Raw genomic sequence first — 18,812 nt, 5'->3', positions numbered from 1 at the left:
AAAGGTCGCTATTCACAACCCCAGTATTTGCAACCCCGCTTATCTGCAATTGATATTTTAACGCCCCTATTCAATATTTGCAAAGCATACTTCACTTTTTCGCAAATAAAATTTTTATACCCTACAGTAATATTTTAAACCACGTGGGCTAGTCACAGCTCTCATATTCCGCTGTAAGGCCCGCTTCACATAAGTGAGTTTTTTTCCGCGTGTGAGGATCTGCGCGGTCTAAAAATTAATGAACATCAATGGGACCGTCCACACAGAGTGCACGCACACACAGTTCTCCCTCGCTCACTCATGCATAAAAGCACACTCACTCGATCACTCATACACAGTGTTCTTTTGTAGTACCTGTATTTTGTAGTTATTTCATTGCAGTATATGGAGTGTACCTGTACAGTATATCAAAAATAGGTTGCCATACAATTAAGAAATATAAAGAGCATGGGTGTGTATGTCTGACAAACCAATATCAGATATGATGTTAACCCTTTAAGGAGTAATGACATATTTAGGAATTTTATTTTGGCAAAGCCACTCAATGGGTTAAACAGAGCCTAAAGCTCAAGTGATATCTACAGCTCATTCCCCCTTTTCAAAATGCCTCACCACATGCATTAATTTTAACTCCACAGAAATAATATGCATGTTGAAAGTACAGTATTGGGCTTTTCATTCAATCAAACAATAATTAATTTTTAACTCACTACAGTACTGCTTGCAGTCTTGTGACTAGCGTGAGGCCGCTGGGGGAACGGTTTCTTTATTTTGTTATTTGAGAAGGAAAACCAACATTCAACTGAGTGTGTGTGTGTGTGTGTGTGTGTGTGTGTGTGTGTGTGTGTGTGTGTGTGTGTGTGTGTGTGTGTGTGTGTGTGTGTGTGTGTGTGGTGTGTGTGGTGTGGTGTGGTGTGGTGTGTGGTGTGGTGTGTGGTGTGGTGTGGTGTGGTGTGGTGTGTGTGTGTGTGTGTGTGTGTGTGTGTGTGTGTGTGTGTGTGTGTGTGTGTGTGTGTGTGTGTGGAAGCAAAACTTAACATTGCCTACTGGCAGGCCTAGGATAACAGAGTGATGAGACCAGGGAAGATATTGTCAAGTTTTCAAGAATCTACAATTATCTGAGATCCATACTCAAGGGTCTGTACCTGTATCAAAGGATGGTTTCTCCAAAGTGTTTCAAGATTCAGTCAAATAGTGGGAAAGGTCCATTTAAAAGGAAGGGAAGTATTGCAAAAAAATTGCAGATAAAATATTATCCCACATCCTTTTCTTTTCTTTCTATTCCATCAGTTGCATTACTTATAGAAAAATCCTTATACACTCAAGTTGTGGTATAAAAATCCCAGCACCATAGGAATAAATCACAGTTAAGTTAGTGGTCGGGTGTCTCCTGGTTGCGTCAATATCCAGTCAGTGGTGACTTAAGCAGTGTTTGATTTGTGGTTTCTGTTTATTTGTGATTTTACACAGCCCACCAAGCCACCAAGGGCAAAAGAAAGTGTTAGAAAACCCATCAAGCTTCAAATTACCACTGACTATAGAAGCTACACGAGAGTGGTTAAAAGAAGCACTTGCATTATGTCAGACTACGAGTGGGTTTACTTTTTTTTTTATATATGCTGAGTATTGTGTGAAAACATAGCTTGTAGTTTCTTCTGATTACACCTTTAGATACTTTACACAGAAATATACCTGGCAGCCCTCAGAGATGCTACACACAGAGATCAGGCTCTTAATGGTATTTTCAGCAAAAGCTATACACCTCTGTAGATGTATGGTACAGTATCTCACTTCATACTAAATGTAAATTAAAAATAAAGATGCTTTTTTTATATTACTTAAAAGTTTCATCAAATTCCACTTTTTCTAAGATACTGTAGTTTTTAATGAATACACTAGAGTCTTCTGTATTGTGAAGAAAAAAATCATAAATGGAATTGACACAAATATTTATCATTTATTAATAGTGAAAAACAAATTAGGATGACATATAAACTGTACGATCATCATAAAGCTAAAGCATAGTGAATATAATGCTCTAGGTCTAGCAAAGGAAAACTGGAAGCCAAACAAATCAAACAATGAAAAACACTTACAAGTCTAGTGGGGCTGGCTGTGTACGGTGGTGGTCCTCCATAAGGATTTGGTTCCGTTTCCTCTGGTGCAGCTAAACTGGGATCTGATGAGCTTTTGACCAGGCGACCTCTAGGCTCTCGAGAATCTGAATATGGATTGTGGGAGGGAGGGGGCCGATGGGGGGATTTTGAAGGAGTGCGGGATTCAGGTCCAGTCTCTAGGTCAGACTCAGGAGATGAAGCATAGGATAGGCGAGAGGTCATGGGGAAAAGGAAGTCGTCAGACAGAGCCTCAGTGGGCTGTTTGAGTGGTATCACATCATAAACACAGGACCAGTTGTACAGTGAATTGAGATATTACAGTCATTTGTACAGCAGACCAATTCCAAAAATTTACAAATGACGTGATCACAGAGGTAAAGGAGTGGACAGGCGGATGAAAAGGACGATGCAACATGAACCACATTCCGAGAGCACGGTACATGGAAGAGAAAAGAACATTGGGACAAGTTACAAATATGTAGACCCAACTCTAGTACAATTACAGTATATATTTAGTCATGAAAATAGGACTAATGCAAATTTCCAGAAAACTTTCATATCATAAATCTAATGTATACTACAAAGGATTATATCCTCATTTAAATCTACAATATCATTTTGAAATCTCAACAAGCTAAATTCAAAAAATCTCTGTAGAAGGAAATAGTGCTGTAATAAAGAGCATGCACTACAAAGACAATTACAAGTAGGGTAAATGGAAGCCACATGCAAAACTAATACTACAGAAGAAATCAACAAGCAATAAACTAAGAATAGAGAGATTAAAATTACTGAATGTTTGTTAGTCAAGACTATTAAGGGAAGGCTGGCTCCTGATTACATTAAAAAACTAATACATTATTCATGAGACAGAAAATAAATGTACGAAGTCAATGATATATAAGGGTATCATATATAAGTGCGCTCTTCATCAATGGTGAATAGCCTTTTGGTGGGGAACGAGGGGTAGAAAGAGAGAGTGGATGACAGAGCCATTCTCGGAGGTGGAGGTGGGGGTGGTGGTGGAACAGACGAGCGTATGGGCAGTGGCGGTGGGTGAGGTGAAGACTGAATTTGTCTTAATGGTGAAAACCTGACAGGCACATCAGGGGGTTTTCCCTCTTCTGGCATTACAGATATGTGGCCATTCATTTTGCCCATTGGGATTTCTTCCACTACAATCTCAAAGGATGGATCACCTATATCTTTCTGAGCATCATTGTCTACATCAGGATAGAAGTCCAGATCACATTCTTTGTTGTGGTTAAATAGGGAATTGAGTTCCTCCTCAGAGCCACTTGGGGAAGGGATTAGGGGAAGCAGGTAAACATCAGACAAAAATTCTATGGGCTGATGTAGGTTCACAAACACAGGCAAAATTATGCACAAGATGCATTAGTAGCCATATCAGTTAACCAATGAGTAAATATATCACCAAAACCATATAAAGACAGTCATTACATGAAATAGGAAATCATACATATTTATAAAAAATCATTACATGGGAATACCACAAGTTATAGAACAATTATGCATCACATATAGGAGTCAAGAAGTGACATAACATTCATTAATCATTCAATTATATTAATAATATGAAGAAAAATAATGCACAAGCAAAATAAAAATTCAAAACTCAAGAGAAAAGCCATGCATGAGACAAATAACAAAGAAGATAAAGAAAAGCACGGGGTCATGGGGGAATGAAGAAACAAACCACCAAATTAGTACCAATTAAAGAGGTGTACAGAATGAACCTAAATCCAGTTAATGGTGAGGATGAGTGAGGCCAACATACCAACACTTACTAAAAGCTTTCACGCAACTACTGGGTGCAGTGTGGAAGCACGTCAAAAGCACCCTAAAAGGTACAGCTATCTCAACATTCAAGTAATCTACTCCAATCCTGATTAATGATATACTCATGAAAGCATTACATATGACCAAGTCTCTTACTGAATAAATCATTAAAAAAATAAAGACCATAAGGTTAACACATATCAATGTCTGTTTATCATAAGTACATCACCAATAAGGATAGTTAAGATGGATAATTTGTTTAAATACAATTAGTATACAAAGTATGAATAAATTTTTTGAAACAAAATTAATCTTAAGCATTATTCACATGTTAATGAAAAACATATTTAAAGAATATAAAATAAATAATAATTAAATTTCATGGTGTGAAGGGAGTACAAATGATGTACCAACTGGTGAATTCTACATACAAGTGCTTATGTTGAGGAAACTACAGTACTTCTACTGCCAAGTACAATGCTGGCAACAAAGAATGAGGGTCATAACAATTCTACTGAAATATTACCTCAAACCAACTGATACAGTCTAGCTCAAACATTACTCTTAAGTATGGTTGTAATGAAAATAACTTTTACAGAACTTTATATAATTTTCTAGATCAAATAAAGTTAAAATAACAATACAGTATCAAAAATCATTCTTTAACAGAAACCAACTACAAGGGAAACCATTAAATGCTTTAATGAATCCAAGAACAAATATATATTGCTAATTCTTGATATAGGCATTATAATATCAACCTCCAAATGGGTTGATTTATCATGAAAATGAAGGCATCTTAGTTTTTCAAACCTTTATGAAAGAGAAATTTTATATTTTATAAAAAAAGGACATCCATTCTTCAACAACTACTTCTTTTGTTAATATAAATGAACTTAAGTAAAGCAAAAGTAAAACACATCACTCTGGATTCTCACAAATTACTCTTCTACTGTTCAAAAGCAGAATTGGATTTTTAAAAGTAATATTTTTAAACTCTTTGGCAACTACCCCTTAATATGAGTGATACAATTAGTGACCCAGACTGCACCACAAACATGGACGGGAGATCAAGACTCGCAGGGAAATATTGGTGGTTGGTTACTATTACGCCTCTGCCACATACAGTAACAAAGACAAAAGTCATAAATGACAAACAAGCTTACCTTAGTCTCAGACATCCAGATGGGTCCAGACTGTTGTTTGTCAACAATCTCACGAACTTTACGGAACCAAGCTTCAGGTTGTGTGAGACTAATTGTGGCTGTGAAGATATGCGACCACAATTTCTCCAATTTTACACTTTGGTCAAACAGCTTCTTACTACTCATCCTGCCCCTGCAATTTATAGAATGTCAAAAGATATGAAGATGAATGACAAGAAAAACAAACAATAACAAACTGATCAAAGAATCTTCTGCAGTCATGTGATTAATTCCTGAACAGTAAAAATATCCAGGAACACTGGATTTAAATGAAACAATAAAGTTTTGTGCTACAGTATCCTTTAGTTTAAACAATGCCTGAAAATGAGGGATTGATCCTGAAATACCATTTCATTACTGAACTTAGATAGAACCCATGAATGTGTTCAGTGAAGGCCAGGGTTTGGAAGCCCAGGATAACCCTTACCTTCAACAACTGGAGCTAAGGCAAAGATTAATTATCTACCCGATAGTCATCTTAGCTCTTAACCCTTTCGGTTCACCTATGTATCTCATACACTTAGGACCAGAAACCTACTTATGCTTGTTTCCTGCCCCTTTTCAAACACCCTGGTGGAAGGACATTTACTGTATCAGAATGCACATCTAGCAACTGCAAGAGTAGTGGTATAGGGAAATATAATTAAGATAAAGTTTACCGTGAGTATTTAAACAACCAGACGCCAGAGGGAGATGACGGGAAGATGGAGCAGCCTAAAATATCACACCACTACAGAAACATTAAAGGGACTGCAGATGCTAAACAAGAATTATTATATTATATTTTTTTATGGCTTACAACATTTAAAAAAGAAAATCTTTCGGGTGGAGGTATGCAAAAATAGACAAAGCTTGAGAGTGAAAAAGTTAAAATGGGGATCCCAGAAATCACAGCTGCTCTAAGACTAAGACCTAACAGGTCATGGTCATCAGAGAGTGCATGTGCAACCCATTCTTCACTTGTTCAACTAAAGTTACAAAAGAGGAGAATATGCCTTAATCTATTCTCTTGAGGCTTAGTTAAAAAAATGGAGTTTCAAAATCAATTCTTTGTTTATAAATTATGCCTGTCTAGAACAACTCATGAATACAGAAGTCAGTACTGTGCAGAAATAAGAATATACAGTATACTCTACGTCAGGTGACTTCAGGTAAGTTTATTGAAGCATTATACTTATTTCAAAATTGCAAAACTTTATCTATGCTTTCCACCTTTTTTGTTTTTTTTAGGTAATTTAAATACCTGCATATTAGAATAATTTGAAATTTTGGGCTAAAGTATGGAGTGATCACCTTCAAATGTACAGCAGTGCTTTAACACATCAGATGACTTATTTAGTAACACAAGTGAGGTAAGTTTCTATGGTTTAATTCCCCCATATTAATGAGGTCCCTCTCTCTATCTCCTTCATGGGTGGTGTGAAGTACCATTATATATATATATATATATATATATATATATATATATATATATATATATATATATATATATATATATATATATATATATAATCCATATCCTATCATAAAACAATATTACTGACTCTGGATTATTCAGTCATATACAGTGGGTCAAATTATGTAAACACCATTAGCCTCATATAACTCACTTTGGAAAACCACTACGTAGTTCTTTTACAATTTGCTTTGATTCTGCCCTCAGGAAAATAACAATTGGGTAGAACTGGGCATAGTTGAGCCGATCTACCGCATTTGGAGTGATGTCAAGGACTGCGTGTTTACCCCGATCCATTATCTCCCGGATTGCGCTAAGCCGGATTATGCCGGAAGGTTTCTCCCCACTGCTGTCCAATTCTGAAATGTTGGCCCAAGCATGATGGATAAGAAAATAAATAAATAAATAAACACCATACATCAGAAACAACATTCTATAGATGATTATGAGCTGAGGTGTACAATGACAACTAACAACATCAAAACTATTTTACCTGTTATTCTTCTGATTCCTGTAAGATTAACCCGGAAAAAATTATTAAAACATCCAACACACATAAGTGACAAAGGACAATCATCAGGATTACAGGGACAGAAATACAGGCAATATAAGAACCACCATTATGGAAAAAAAAAGAATTAAGATGCATGAGAACTGCAATTAAACCTGAATACTTTTGTAGATAATTCTCAGAGCATATTTTATTTCTGATAAATAAATGAGAATACAGTTACTGTACTTGTTCTATGAAATTAACATTAGCCTCTTATCAGTAAGTCAATTTAACATAGGTCCTACACAGGATACCACAACATGTTTAAATGAGGGATTGATCTTGATATCTTCCTCTTTTTTTTTTGTAAGCAGATGATCCGAGAACCATATTATATCAACGACCTCCAGCAGTAAAGTTTTGATCATATTAGCCAGACTTCACACTGTAGTCATCTTTCCAACACATCTGGATTTAGTAAATAAAAGAAAAAACTCTAAAAGACATGGATGATGCAAGGTTATATTGTACTGTATTTGGAGGATGATGGGCAATAGCAGAAGCTTCATTACACTAAAATATCTCCAGTCCCAGGTCATCTAAGACAATAATTAGTCTGGTAAAGCAATATTTACTGTACATATACTGTACTTTAATAAAAAAAAATAAAAAAAAGAGATTGTAACTTATATTTGTCCTCTTAACCTCAGCAGGAACATGTAATAATAAAGAAACTTTCAGGAAAAACAGCAGATGAGACCAAGATCAGCAGTAGTGGGATGGACATCAGTGGTAAAGCCAGATTTGACTCCTGTTATGTTTTTAGTGTTGAATGGCAAAATCCATATCATTCAGATATTATTTTCTTTTAGAACTGAGATTCAAATATGTGATGGCAATATATGTAGAGACTGTAGTGTAACCAGTATGATCAGAACATAATATGGTAACGATCACAGACATTGTGTTTTAATATATATTTTATGCCATCTATGTAGCTAATGGTACTAAATACATTGAAGAGCCAGATATTTACTTAGAACAACAATAATTTGAAGAAAAAATTATAAATATGCATCCTAGGCAAGAGCTAATTTGGGACTTTGAAATTTTGCTTAAATCATATTAAACTTTGTGCTACTTCTTCCCTATTTAAATATTACATTTAACTAATTACTACAGTATCAACAATACTGTACAAATGGGGAATAAAGCATTTTCAAAGCCACAATACATTTTCCTACAACAGTAAGTGTAAAATATGCACTGGTCAAACACACAGCATACAAAACACACAAACTTCAGAAAAGATTACAGTATCGTTATTTTTATAGCATACTAGTTTACATTTATTCTATGCAATAATTACCAGCATACATAAAACTCAAAGAATTTGCATAGCTAAATAAAGAAGAAATATTGTACGATAGCATCAAATCAAATGTTAAGATGAATATCATGAAGTGTATCATGCATAAGAAACATTATCTACAGTACTACAAATAAAAACACATAAACACTGGCTGGAAACATAACAAGTAGAGATGAAAAATAATTATATTTTACAAAAAGAGCAACATGAACTGTGAACACCAGCAGCTGACAACTTATCCATAAGGATTGGCAACATAAAAATAAAAAGGTTAATGAGCATTCAATAGGAATCATATTGAAGATAAACAAAAAAAATAAAACATTATGATTCTCCTTTACACCAATTCCTACTTTTATCGAGGTGGCACTGCACTGTACCTCCCTGGCGAGAAGGATTAACTCAGTCTGTGGCCTTCACCTGAAGAGCTACTCTAACAAAACAACCTTAACTATTCCTTGCCTCACAACTGCATCTAGTGTAATGGAGTACAAATATACTGCAATAACCTTGGACAATCACACTAACTGAGCTAGCTATATCAAGTTGTCTTCTTCCCTTTGCGCTATGAAGAAATAAAAGACAAATATAAGTACAGTAATTCAGGTAACCATTTTTCTATCTAACTCAACGGTGGACAGGGGAAACAGTATCAAAATAAAATGTAACACAGCAGCACAAATTATGGTTGAGTCTGCATCACAAGCTCCATTTTGTTGACTTACTTCAACAACAGTTACAATATCTTATAATGAACCTGAGAGGTTATTATTCTGAGCATGAATCTGATTAAGTCTTATAGATTGCATTTCCTTATTTTCTTTCTCTGCACTGTGTGAGTAAGGTGATATTCTTAAAGAACCAGTACAGTACTTTTCAAGGTTAGGATTTGATAAAGGACAAGTCACTAAAGATTCTGCCTCAATAGTCACATATTTAGTCCTTAAAATTATAAGACCTCATCAAGACCCAACTTTGAGACAATATCATCTCTCTGCATTTGCTGGGTTTTGTGTCAGTAATCAGTGATGTGAAGAAAGACTTATTAGTGAGCAACAGCAAACAAAATTATCCAAAATTAAAAACTGTTGCTTTCAATATCCTCATTAAAACCTTAAGTTACGATAATGGAATTATGAATATTAACACTGTATTAATCATTAATCTTCCTAATGAACAGTGACTGTCAATGTATTCCGTCACTGCAAGCAAATATTTGGTGCAATTATCATTAACAACTGATTAGAAATTAAGATTTCTTAAAATATTTTTCATTCGAGAAAGATTTGGGGAAAGAAAGATGGAAATAATCCTAATCATGCTGAATATAAATACAATACCAAGCCAATTCCATTGATAAATGGATTACTGTACTGTACACTACCAGTGAAAAATGTAAAACTGTACGAGATCATAATATAGCTCTCTGATACATACCAAAGGTTTATATTCACTTGTCAAGTTATAGAGTAAATAGAAACAGAGGAATGTATTATCCTTAAACTCTCAATAGAATGATTCACAACAGTTAAAAAAAAAAAATGAAAACAGGAAGACAGTATCCAGGCTATTTTATGATCTTCCCTTTATCTTACTACGGCTTAATATGTCAGCTCAACAGGCCAAGGGAACACTGGGAAGAATGGCTATCATGAGATAAACCAGTTATAGACTTCATAATTAGAATAAATTTTGCTATAATCTTCAACAAATACATATGTATATGTATTATTCAAAATCTGCACTACACCTTAAAAATTTGTAATTCTCCTATATGCAAATTTAGAGATCAATCAATAATAATAATCTGGGTCAATCACACCATGCGTGTCAAAAATGCTGGGAGGAGGTGCACTCTGTAACCATTTATTTCCTTACCCCGGAGTGAGGGGTACGGATACCCCCCGTAACACGGAATTGGCATAGTGAGCCGCATGTATATTCCTGAAAGTACCAAAGCGAGGAAGCTTCTTCATTAAGCTGGTCACAACTCTCTATTTGGGCCTTAAGCTAGGGGGTTGGTCCTCTGTGAGACACTAATATATTAAGCTGAAACTACATTTCATTTAAAATTTATAGCAGGTATTCAACCATTAATAAAACGTACCTTTTGAAGTGAAAGAAGTCTTATCCTTCGATGATATGGAATGATCTTTACAGTACCAATGGTGCATGCTGCTGCTTCAGTACGTGTTTACCCTCCAATAGTGACAACCCCAACAACACACAACCAAACCAAATTTTTAGCTCTTCATTTCAACAATCAGTACAAGACTCGAGTTACTCAGGAGGTCGGCTTGATCCTTTAAGTCCCAGCTACATACAGAATATATATGTCTATGACTGTCCTAAGTAAAGCTACACACAGGTACAGTACTGCCATACAGTATAGTTAACATATATCATATATAATTTACCCTCAAATTCACAACTGATGCCAGGGTGACACAGGGGAACACAGTAGTCTAAACTATCATACAGCAAAGGAAGTACACATAACAAAGACTCTCCAACAGTTAAAGAAGATTGTTTTATTAATTTATTTATGCTTTACTTCGTTCAAGTTTCAGTGTAACATATTATTAATTTATAAGATCAAAACACCTTTTTAATTCATATATTTATTCATTAATATATTTAATCTTCCTTAACTTCAGACTAGTGGAACCATCCTCTTGTGATTAAGGTCACGATTGTAAAAGATGAAAAGTTTTACGTTAAGAGCCATTTACCTAAGAAGGAGTCTCACATTATGTTAATTTTCTGTTGTGAAATATTAAAATCTCCTAACAAAGGGGAAAAATTCTTGTATAATTTAAAAGTTTCATCAATTTACATGAAGATAACTAAAGTTCAAAACCTCCCAAAGTAATGTAGTCCTCAATCAATTATCTTTTCAATAGATGTTCTTATAAAGTTCATAACTTTTAGCATTTATTCAATACATAATTGATTTTTTTTTTTTGGCCAAACTGGTCAACAGAATCAAAGATATTTTGATGAATAAGCTGAAGAAGAGATAATATGAAGGATTGATCCTGAAGTTAAATTTTATGGCAGTCTAGAATTTGGGGCCTTGAGTGCAATGCTCACACAAATCCATTGGCCTAAACCCGGTACACCCACATTTATGGCTGTGACTAATCTAAGCCATTAGCACACGTCTCCACTATAACTGTCATCCTGAGACTGGAGAGTTAAAGCAAAGGTTTCCTTTACAGACACTAGAAGGCGGTCACATTGGCTTTCCAGGCAGCACTTCCCATTCAGTCCTCAGACAGAATGAGGACTTCTGCCTGGAAAACCAACATGGATGACCTACATGAAAGAGCTGGATGCATACTCGCTAATGTAATGTCAAAAGCTCATTCACTGGCCTCCTGCCCTCTTTGGTCTATGAGGGGACACCAGTGATTCTACTCTCCCTTTTCAGGGTGAAGGTTGCAACTGGGAGGTATACTAGATGCTTATTTGTCCCAGTCATTAATGTTGGGAATCCTGGCTCTTCAATGGCTAAGTGTGTGCATCATAGTGAAGGGAAGGTGACCATAAAAGATTCTATCAAAGTTTCACATATAGTAGGGAATTGCAGCTAGGATGTACTTTCAACATAATTTGGAGGTCAAATTACTAGAAATTTAATAAGAAAACTTAGTTTCTGTGTCTTGTGTTTCAATTTAAAGAATTATCACTATTAGATCCAAAACATCTTGTTTCAGCAAGCAGCATGAGCCATAGCTACTGTAAAGACCCTTCCGTGGAACAAGCAAAGAAAAAAGGTATTCACTAGGTCTGTGCTTTCTACTACAATATGAATTTCTTTTTCTTTATGCAAATGGTGCATAGTGCTAAAGTGGCCCAAAAAGTGCAGGTGCAACAAAAGTGCAGTGATTATGTACACAGTCTTAACTCATCTGAGAGATGAAATTTTTAAACATTCATATTAACAGCTGCCTAAAAAATGTGGCAACAAAAGACTGACTAGCACATGTCAAAGCTTACACAAAAATAAGAGATGATACATTAATGAACCTGATTTTAAAGCATACAATGTGCCCAAAACTAATTATAATTAAGTTAATCAATATTATCATTATATACAGTGTACACTACAGTATATCAAAAACTAAATATAAATATGTCGTGCCTTTAAAGGCAGGAAGCAATCATGTAAGGTGAATCTTTAGGTACAAAATGCATGAGACACTAATAAAAATAAAGTTACATTAATAATCAACAATAAAAATACTCTAAAGCAAGGATCTATGGTTGTTGTATGAGATCAAGATCTTTCCCTATTTTCCATCTAAAGAATAATGGAAACAAAACTAACACAGACGTTGATATTTGTTCACGACTAATCCCCTCACGTAAACTTACGTGGAGAAGCAAACTTGTCGGGGTTTTCCTTGAGGAGTTTCTCTCGTGCTATGTCGGAGAGGGGACCAAACAGGACGATGGGCCTCACAAAGCCAGGGTGTCGAAGAGCTACTCGCTCATAAGCTGGAAACTTAGATACTGAGTCTGCAAACACCACATCTTCCCAATGATCCTATTAGGAGAAAGAAGTGAGAGTAAATTGTATTGCCTTAAATATATGTATATATTGTATCTAAATATGATCTGAACATTAATGTACTTACTGTAAATGTAATTTTGATAGTGTAGTGGTTGAAGTGTATCACTGACATAGGCTATGCACTGCCCCTCAAAGACAAACCTAGGTTCCCGGTTAGTACTGTACTTGATAATAAGCAAACTAGTAGAATAACGTGGCATCTTATCAGAATCATTAATTAAAGCTAAACCTGTCAAACTGTCTTCCAGTGAATGAGGTAACGACCTTCTGGATAAAAATTTTTTTTGAATGGTCAAGGGACTTGGAGTGAATGATACATAAAACTACTTTATTCTTAACTTAAGTATCTCATTGGGTGAAATCCTTTACAAAACACCAGCCCTCTAGGCTCACTCACCTTCCCCAAGGACTTAGATCTCCGTGAATTTCTCCGCCTCTTGAAGAAGCCGCTCCGCGACTCTGACTGTGTCTGCTCTTTCTTTGCAGCATTAAACTGAGCTGTAGCCAGTTCCTCTGCTCGAGCCTTGTTAGGAATTATACCCTTTTGAGTTTCTTGATTGTTGCGGCCAATTCTGTGAACCTGTTGTAAGAGATTTAAAACTTAATTTGGATGGGATCATTTTCGTTTCCATTGGCTGAAGACTTGGAGGAAAGAAAAAAAATATGTCATCTCATCTTAAAGTTTAGAATTGGTTGTCACTCTTGACTAGTGCAATATCATCTAAGCAACCTTCTGGTGCATCTACTAAACATTCTAGTTATCCACTGATGAAGCAAAGGAATACCACTTTAACATTAAAAGTTAAGTGTGGTCTTACCTGCCATGCCCCCACAACACCATTATGTAGTGTATCCACCACTCTGAAGATGTCTCCCGAACGGAAACTTAATTCTGATTTTCCATTAGGCTCATAGTGGAAGTGTGTCCTAAAAAAGAAAATTGTTTAATTTCATTAAAATGAAGATTAAAAGTATACTGTACATGAATCTTCAAACATTTATGAAATATGAAAGTACTGAAAATACTGTATTAACAAGATACTCTGAAAAATATGAACAGATCCCAGACACCATATTTACAACCACTGACCCAATTACTTGCACGATCACCTGAATTTTACTGTTTTACAAAGGACAACTGAGAATAAATATATAAAAATAACACCTGGGTAAGTATGGCAGCAGTACACATGAAATGTGTTCATAAACACCAGAAAACATTTAGATGCCCCTATGTCAGAGCAGGTGCTGAGCAGAAAAAATCTGGGTGACAATGGGACAAGGTATAAGTAGTGATCCTGATGAAATCATCTTGTTGCTGAAATCAAATAAAGGAGTGAATCAGAGTGTGTACATATCTGTGCTCAGCAGCAATAACTCTTCAGCCTTCTCCCTTTTTGGGATACCTTCCTGCCATTGGGTACACTGTATGTACTTAAGGAATTTGGTAATATAAAGGATAGTTTAATCTTTTAGTCTTCAGTTTTTAGACTGTAGTCATATACTTTGGGCCCCAGTGGCCTGGGGCTTCAATTCTTATGACTTACTCAATCCTGATGTACTGTATGGGTGCAAAATAAACAGCTTCATCCCTGCATGGAAGACGAAAACTACATCAAGAATGTGTAGTCTGAAGAACTCGAATTTATCATTACTTACCAGTACACTTTTACTTACTGAGGTGCAGTGGCTGAGTGAATACAGCACTCTCTTTCTGGTTTGTGCCCAGAGCACTCCCCAATTCTCCCAGATGTAAGCAGGTATAGTATATATTGAACTTTACAGTTGGGGAAAGTGAAGGATGTTGAGTGCAGTGTCAGCCATGCAGGTTTAGTCTATCATCTATCCTCACTGACCCTAACAGGCCATCAAGCCTACTAGATCCATAACTCACCACTGTCACCTTCTGTAACAAAGCTGTCTTCCTTTAAGGTGACAAATACTAAAACATTTTTCAGTACTTACTTAATATAAAATAGGTCTCCTTTCTGACTATTCAGGATGCACTCATAGTCATGTCTACGTGTCTGTACAATAAGGTCGATCTGATTCTGAAGACTCATGAGGTATAGGACTGCCTCCTCTCTCGTCACGCCTGCCATGTCCATGTCGTTAACCTGATAAACAATGGGTTCTCTTAATATTATAATAATATCCAAGTTCACAGGTAAACATTGATTTAAAGGAAATTAATAGTAATTGCATGTGATATATCCTAAAACTATTTTTCTAATTAAAAGCACAAACACATCACATTCAAAGCATGATGTTAACTACTGTAACTAGACTACAGTACAGATCATTACAGTCATGGTAATCTTTGTATTTAAACTCATTCAAGATGTAGAAATAATGCTTCACCCATCCTTCGCTCACAACTTGTATTCAAGAAGTGCAAATGTCTATACTGTTTCTACTTCAACTTTCAGTATAAACAATAGTAACAAAGTGGACGCCCTTCTGGAACTCAGGTGTTTCTTTGTGCATCAGTTTCAATTCTTGACAATTTCAAACTACTGTATAAATTACCGTACACCTCATATGTACAGATGTTACAGTGATTAACATAATCCATAAACACTTTCATAAGGTCATGATGACAGTTGCAACTTTCTCCTTACATACCTTCAGTATTTTATCGCCTGGTATAAGCCCTTGGAGCTGAGCTTGGGACCCTGGCTGCACTGCCGTCACGAAAATTCCCACCTCGTTGCCGCCGGTAAGTCGAATACCCACACTCCCCTCCTTCTTGAAGCTCACAAAACGTGGGTCTGGTCTACAGACAATGCAAAAAATAAGTCAAGCTCTAAAAATATTGAGAGCTATCTTTTATTATTCATCTGAAACCAATTTATACCTAAAATTCTTGTTCAACTGTTTTAGCTTCATGAAATTTTTCATAAATAGCAAAAGTACTTATGTAGCTCACATTAATGATTCCATTATACCAAAAAAAGAAAGAAAAGGAAGTATTTGAAATTTGACTGAAAATAGTGTCATACAGGTACTTATAAATTTACTGATAATTAGTCAAGTTAATAATAACAATATTGTACTGAGATTCATCAAGGTTATAAGAAAGAATACTCTATATTCTGACATTATTTGGATCAATATAATTTACTGATGTATTCTTGTAATGACAACTCTATTTACCTATACAGTCTTGTTCAAGTTTGCTGACATGGTTAGAGGAGAAGTTAAGAAAGCAAGAGAACCAGCACCAGTTATGGTCTCTGATATGGCAGTGTGAGAGAGAGGCAAGGCCAACCTGCTACCCTTCAACAGTAAAAGCAGCACCTAACAAAGTAACAGACACAACACATTTGATAAAAATAAAATTAAACCATACCAAAATAATACTGTAGTAGATTCATATTGATGTTTTCTCATGCCCTTATCACTCCTTTAAGACAGGGATATAACTCTACCGTTCTAACAAATGGCTTTTCTTCATTTATCAAATAATTAACAGCTAAGATCTAATAAACACATACAGAAGGCACTAGTACCTTCTACTATGTCTCCAAAGAACAGTAATGAGGTCGTAACTGAGGGTCAATTAATATTTAACAGCAGAGAAAGTTTTGTAATAGAATGGTCACTTTGGTACAGTCCTGGCCACCAACAAAGGCTACATGCAACCACTGACTAACTACATGGTCCCACATACAGCTATTATGCTGAGAAATAAAGTATGCGAGGTTAATTTAATTCCTTACACAACAAAACTCTGAAGAATTCAACTCAACCCACAGAAGCAAAGCAGTTAAAGTACTGTAACACATAGTTATTTCAACAATTCTCACTCACTGATAACAACTTCTAATAAACCTAAACCGGGGAAATGAAGAATCCTAAAGAGTGTTCACTAGAATGAAACTTTCACATTGTACATATAGTATTCAGAACTAAGAATTTACCACGGGAACAATGAACAATCCAATACTTTGTTATAGTGAAAATAATGAATAACAATTACATTAATGTGAGAAAGATTCAAGACAATGTATTGTAAATATCAACTTAGAAATCAAACCCACACTAAAAGACAGAAATTTATATGAAAACAGTTTACCACATTTGGGCTACAGTGTGTTTGTTCTCTGTGGCTTGGCTTTAAACTGAAGAGGATATCAGTGGACAATGAATTTATAATGTTTCAATACAAGTTTCTGTCTTTCAGCCACAGTCAATAACAGAGAAGTGGGGCAGCTTTAATTCTTACTGTTACTAAATATCATGGAAGTTCTTCACTAGCACAATACTTTTTTATATAAGAAAGTTTGATAGCTCTTTGGATTTTTGCTTACATATAGGTTACGGTTATTAACACTGACTCAGGTAGTGTATCAATTATCCGTGTCTCCTAACTTCAGAAATATCCAAACTTGGGCTATTTGAACCTGACAAAATATATATTAACTTGATGTCAATCGCCTGATGTTAGTCTTTTAGTGCTTCATTGCATTACTTCACATTACTCATTAAATCATACTGCAATATGTTTATAAATTTGTTCCTGTACATACATACTGTGTAAGATACAGTACGTTAATTAATACACCATGAAACTTACACTTGTCACCAACCTCACACACACCCATACATCATCTTACTGTTACCTTGTACACAGGTAAGTACATTTCTTAACGTAACCAGAAACAAGCTCGTGTCCAGTCCCTAACTAGCCAGATAATTGACACACTATTGTACCTGTATTCTTATAAGGGATGATATCCTCAAGTGGATTACTGTACAGTACCTCACAGTCGCCTCTCTACCACAAGTCACTTCTAATAAAACTCATGTTAATGGTTTTCAGTGACCTTATAGTTTACAAATATTTTATCTTCACACCTGACTCAACTTGGTCATATGTACATATTTATGAATTATCATAATTCCAAATACAGTATATGATAAAGAAGGCTATGGAAACTCAGGTAAAATATTTAGTACTGTACTTACAAAACCTTTTCAGCATGGAGTTTTTTATATCCTACTCATCATTTTTTATGGAAAATCAATATACCATACATACCTGCATATGTAAATTAAAGAGAAATTTTTAAATAAATTCTTTAGTTTACAAACTTGTAAGAAAATACAATAAAATGATATATTATGTTTTGTGACCCTTGCTTAATTATGGTCATCTGGCAATGAAATTATAAATGATAAAAGTTTTATTTTTTTTAAATATCATAATTTTTCTCAATACCTTTAGTATTTAGTAAACCTTACTATTAAATAAAGATGACTTTTATTTATACCACAGATTTTGTACCTAAAAAAGACCAGCTTAAGCAAATTCAGTAGAAGCGAGGTACCATAGGTTTACATGGTAAAAGGAGGGTTATAGTCTCATTCACATACAAAGTTCCCCTTTTTTTATGTTGATTCTGCACTGTACAGTATTAAGTTTTCATGAATACACTACTGTGATAACAATTTAATAACTACTGTACTTGTATATAAAGTACATATGGTACTCTAAACTTAACTGATCAAATATTACAAATGAATAATGTATGGTATAATCAACTCAACAATACAATCTGTGGTATTCTGCATGAGGAGAGGCTGGTGTTAGGTTATAGAGTACTGTACTACTATAGATCCCATCAATAGCAACAAGCAACTCAGATTATAACTCTCAAATAATATGGTACATTTTAAATACTGTACTGCTATTACTCCCTGGTCCATTACTTAAATAAAGGCAGTGGTGATGGACAAAACAACCACTGAAGCATTCCTGTGGAGTAACACCTTGAAACTGTATAA

The 18,812-nt window shown here is 35.2% G+C and overlaps 1 protein-coding gene across 9 annotated transcripts in view; it reads right to left on the bottom strand.

Moving 5' to 3' along the window:
- Positions 1–18,812, bottom strand: part of LOC121870077 (tight junction protein ZO-1-like) — a 108,168-nt gene that overhangs the window by 28,829 nt on the left and 60,527 nt on the right. For 8 of the 9 annotated variants that reach the window (XM_042371850.1, XM_042371847.1, XM_042371845.1 and 5 more), the window contains 9 exons: positions 15,648–15,798; positions 14,988–15,139; positions 13,841–13,949; positions 13,420–13,602; positions 12,824–12,995; positions 10,322–10,387; positions 6,733–6,937; positions 5,084–5,255; positions 2,097–2,375 (listed from right to left, as the gene is read on the bottom strand). In XM_042371850.1, the coding sequence (XP_042227784.1) occupies positions 2,097–2,375; positions 5,084–5,255; positions 6,733–6,937; positions 10,322–10,387; positions 12,824–12,995; positions 13,420–13,602; positions 13,841–13,949; positions 14,988–15,139; positions 15,648–15,798 (1,489 nt within the window). The remainder of the gene's footprint in view (positions 1–2,096; positions 2,376–5,083; positions 5,256–6,732; positions 6,938–10,321; positions 10,388–12,823; positions 12,996–13,419; positions 13,603–13,840; positions 13,950–14,987; positions 15,140–15,647; positions 15,799–18,812) is intronic. The other variant, XM_042371846.1, reaches the window with a different exon arrangement.

Source organism: Homarus americanus, unplaced genomic scaffold, assembly GCF_018991925.1.
Source record: "Homarus americanus isolate GMGI-L3 unplaced genomic scaffold, GMGI_Hamer_2.0 scaffold27875, whole genome shotgun sequence".
Lineage (NCBI taxonomy): Eukaryota > Metazoa > Arthropoda > Malacostraca > Decapoda > Nephropidae > Homarus > Homarus americanus.
Note: the sequence above shows the minus strand (reverse complement) of the source record. Positions and strands in the feature narration are given on the sequence as shown.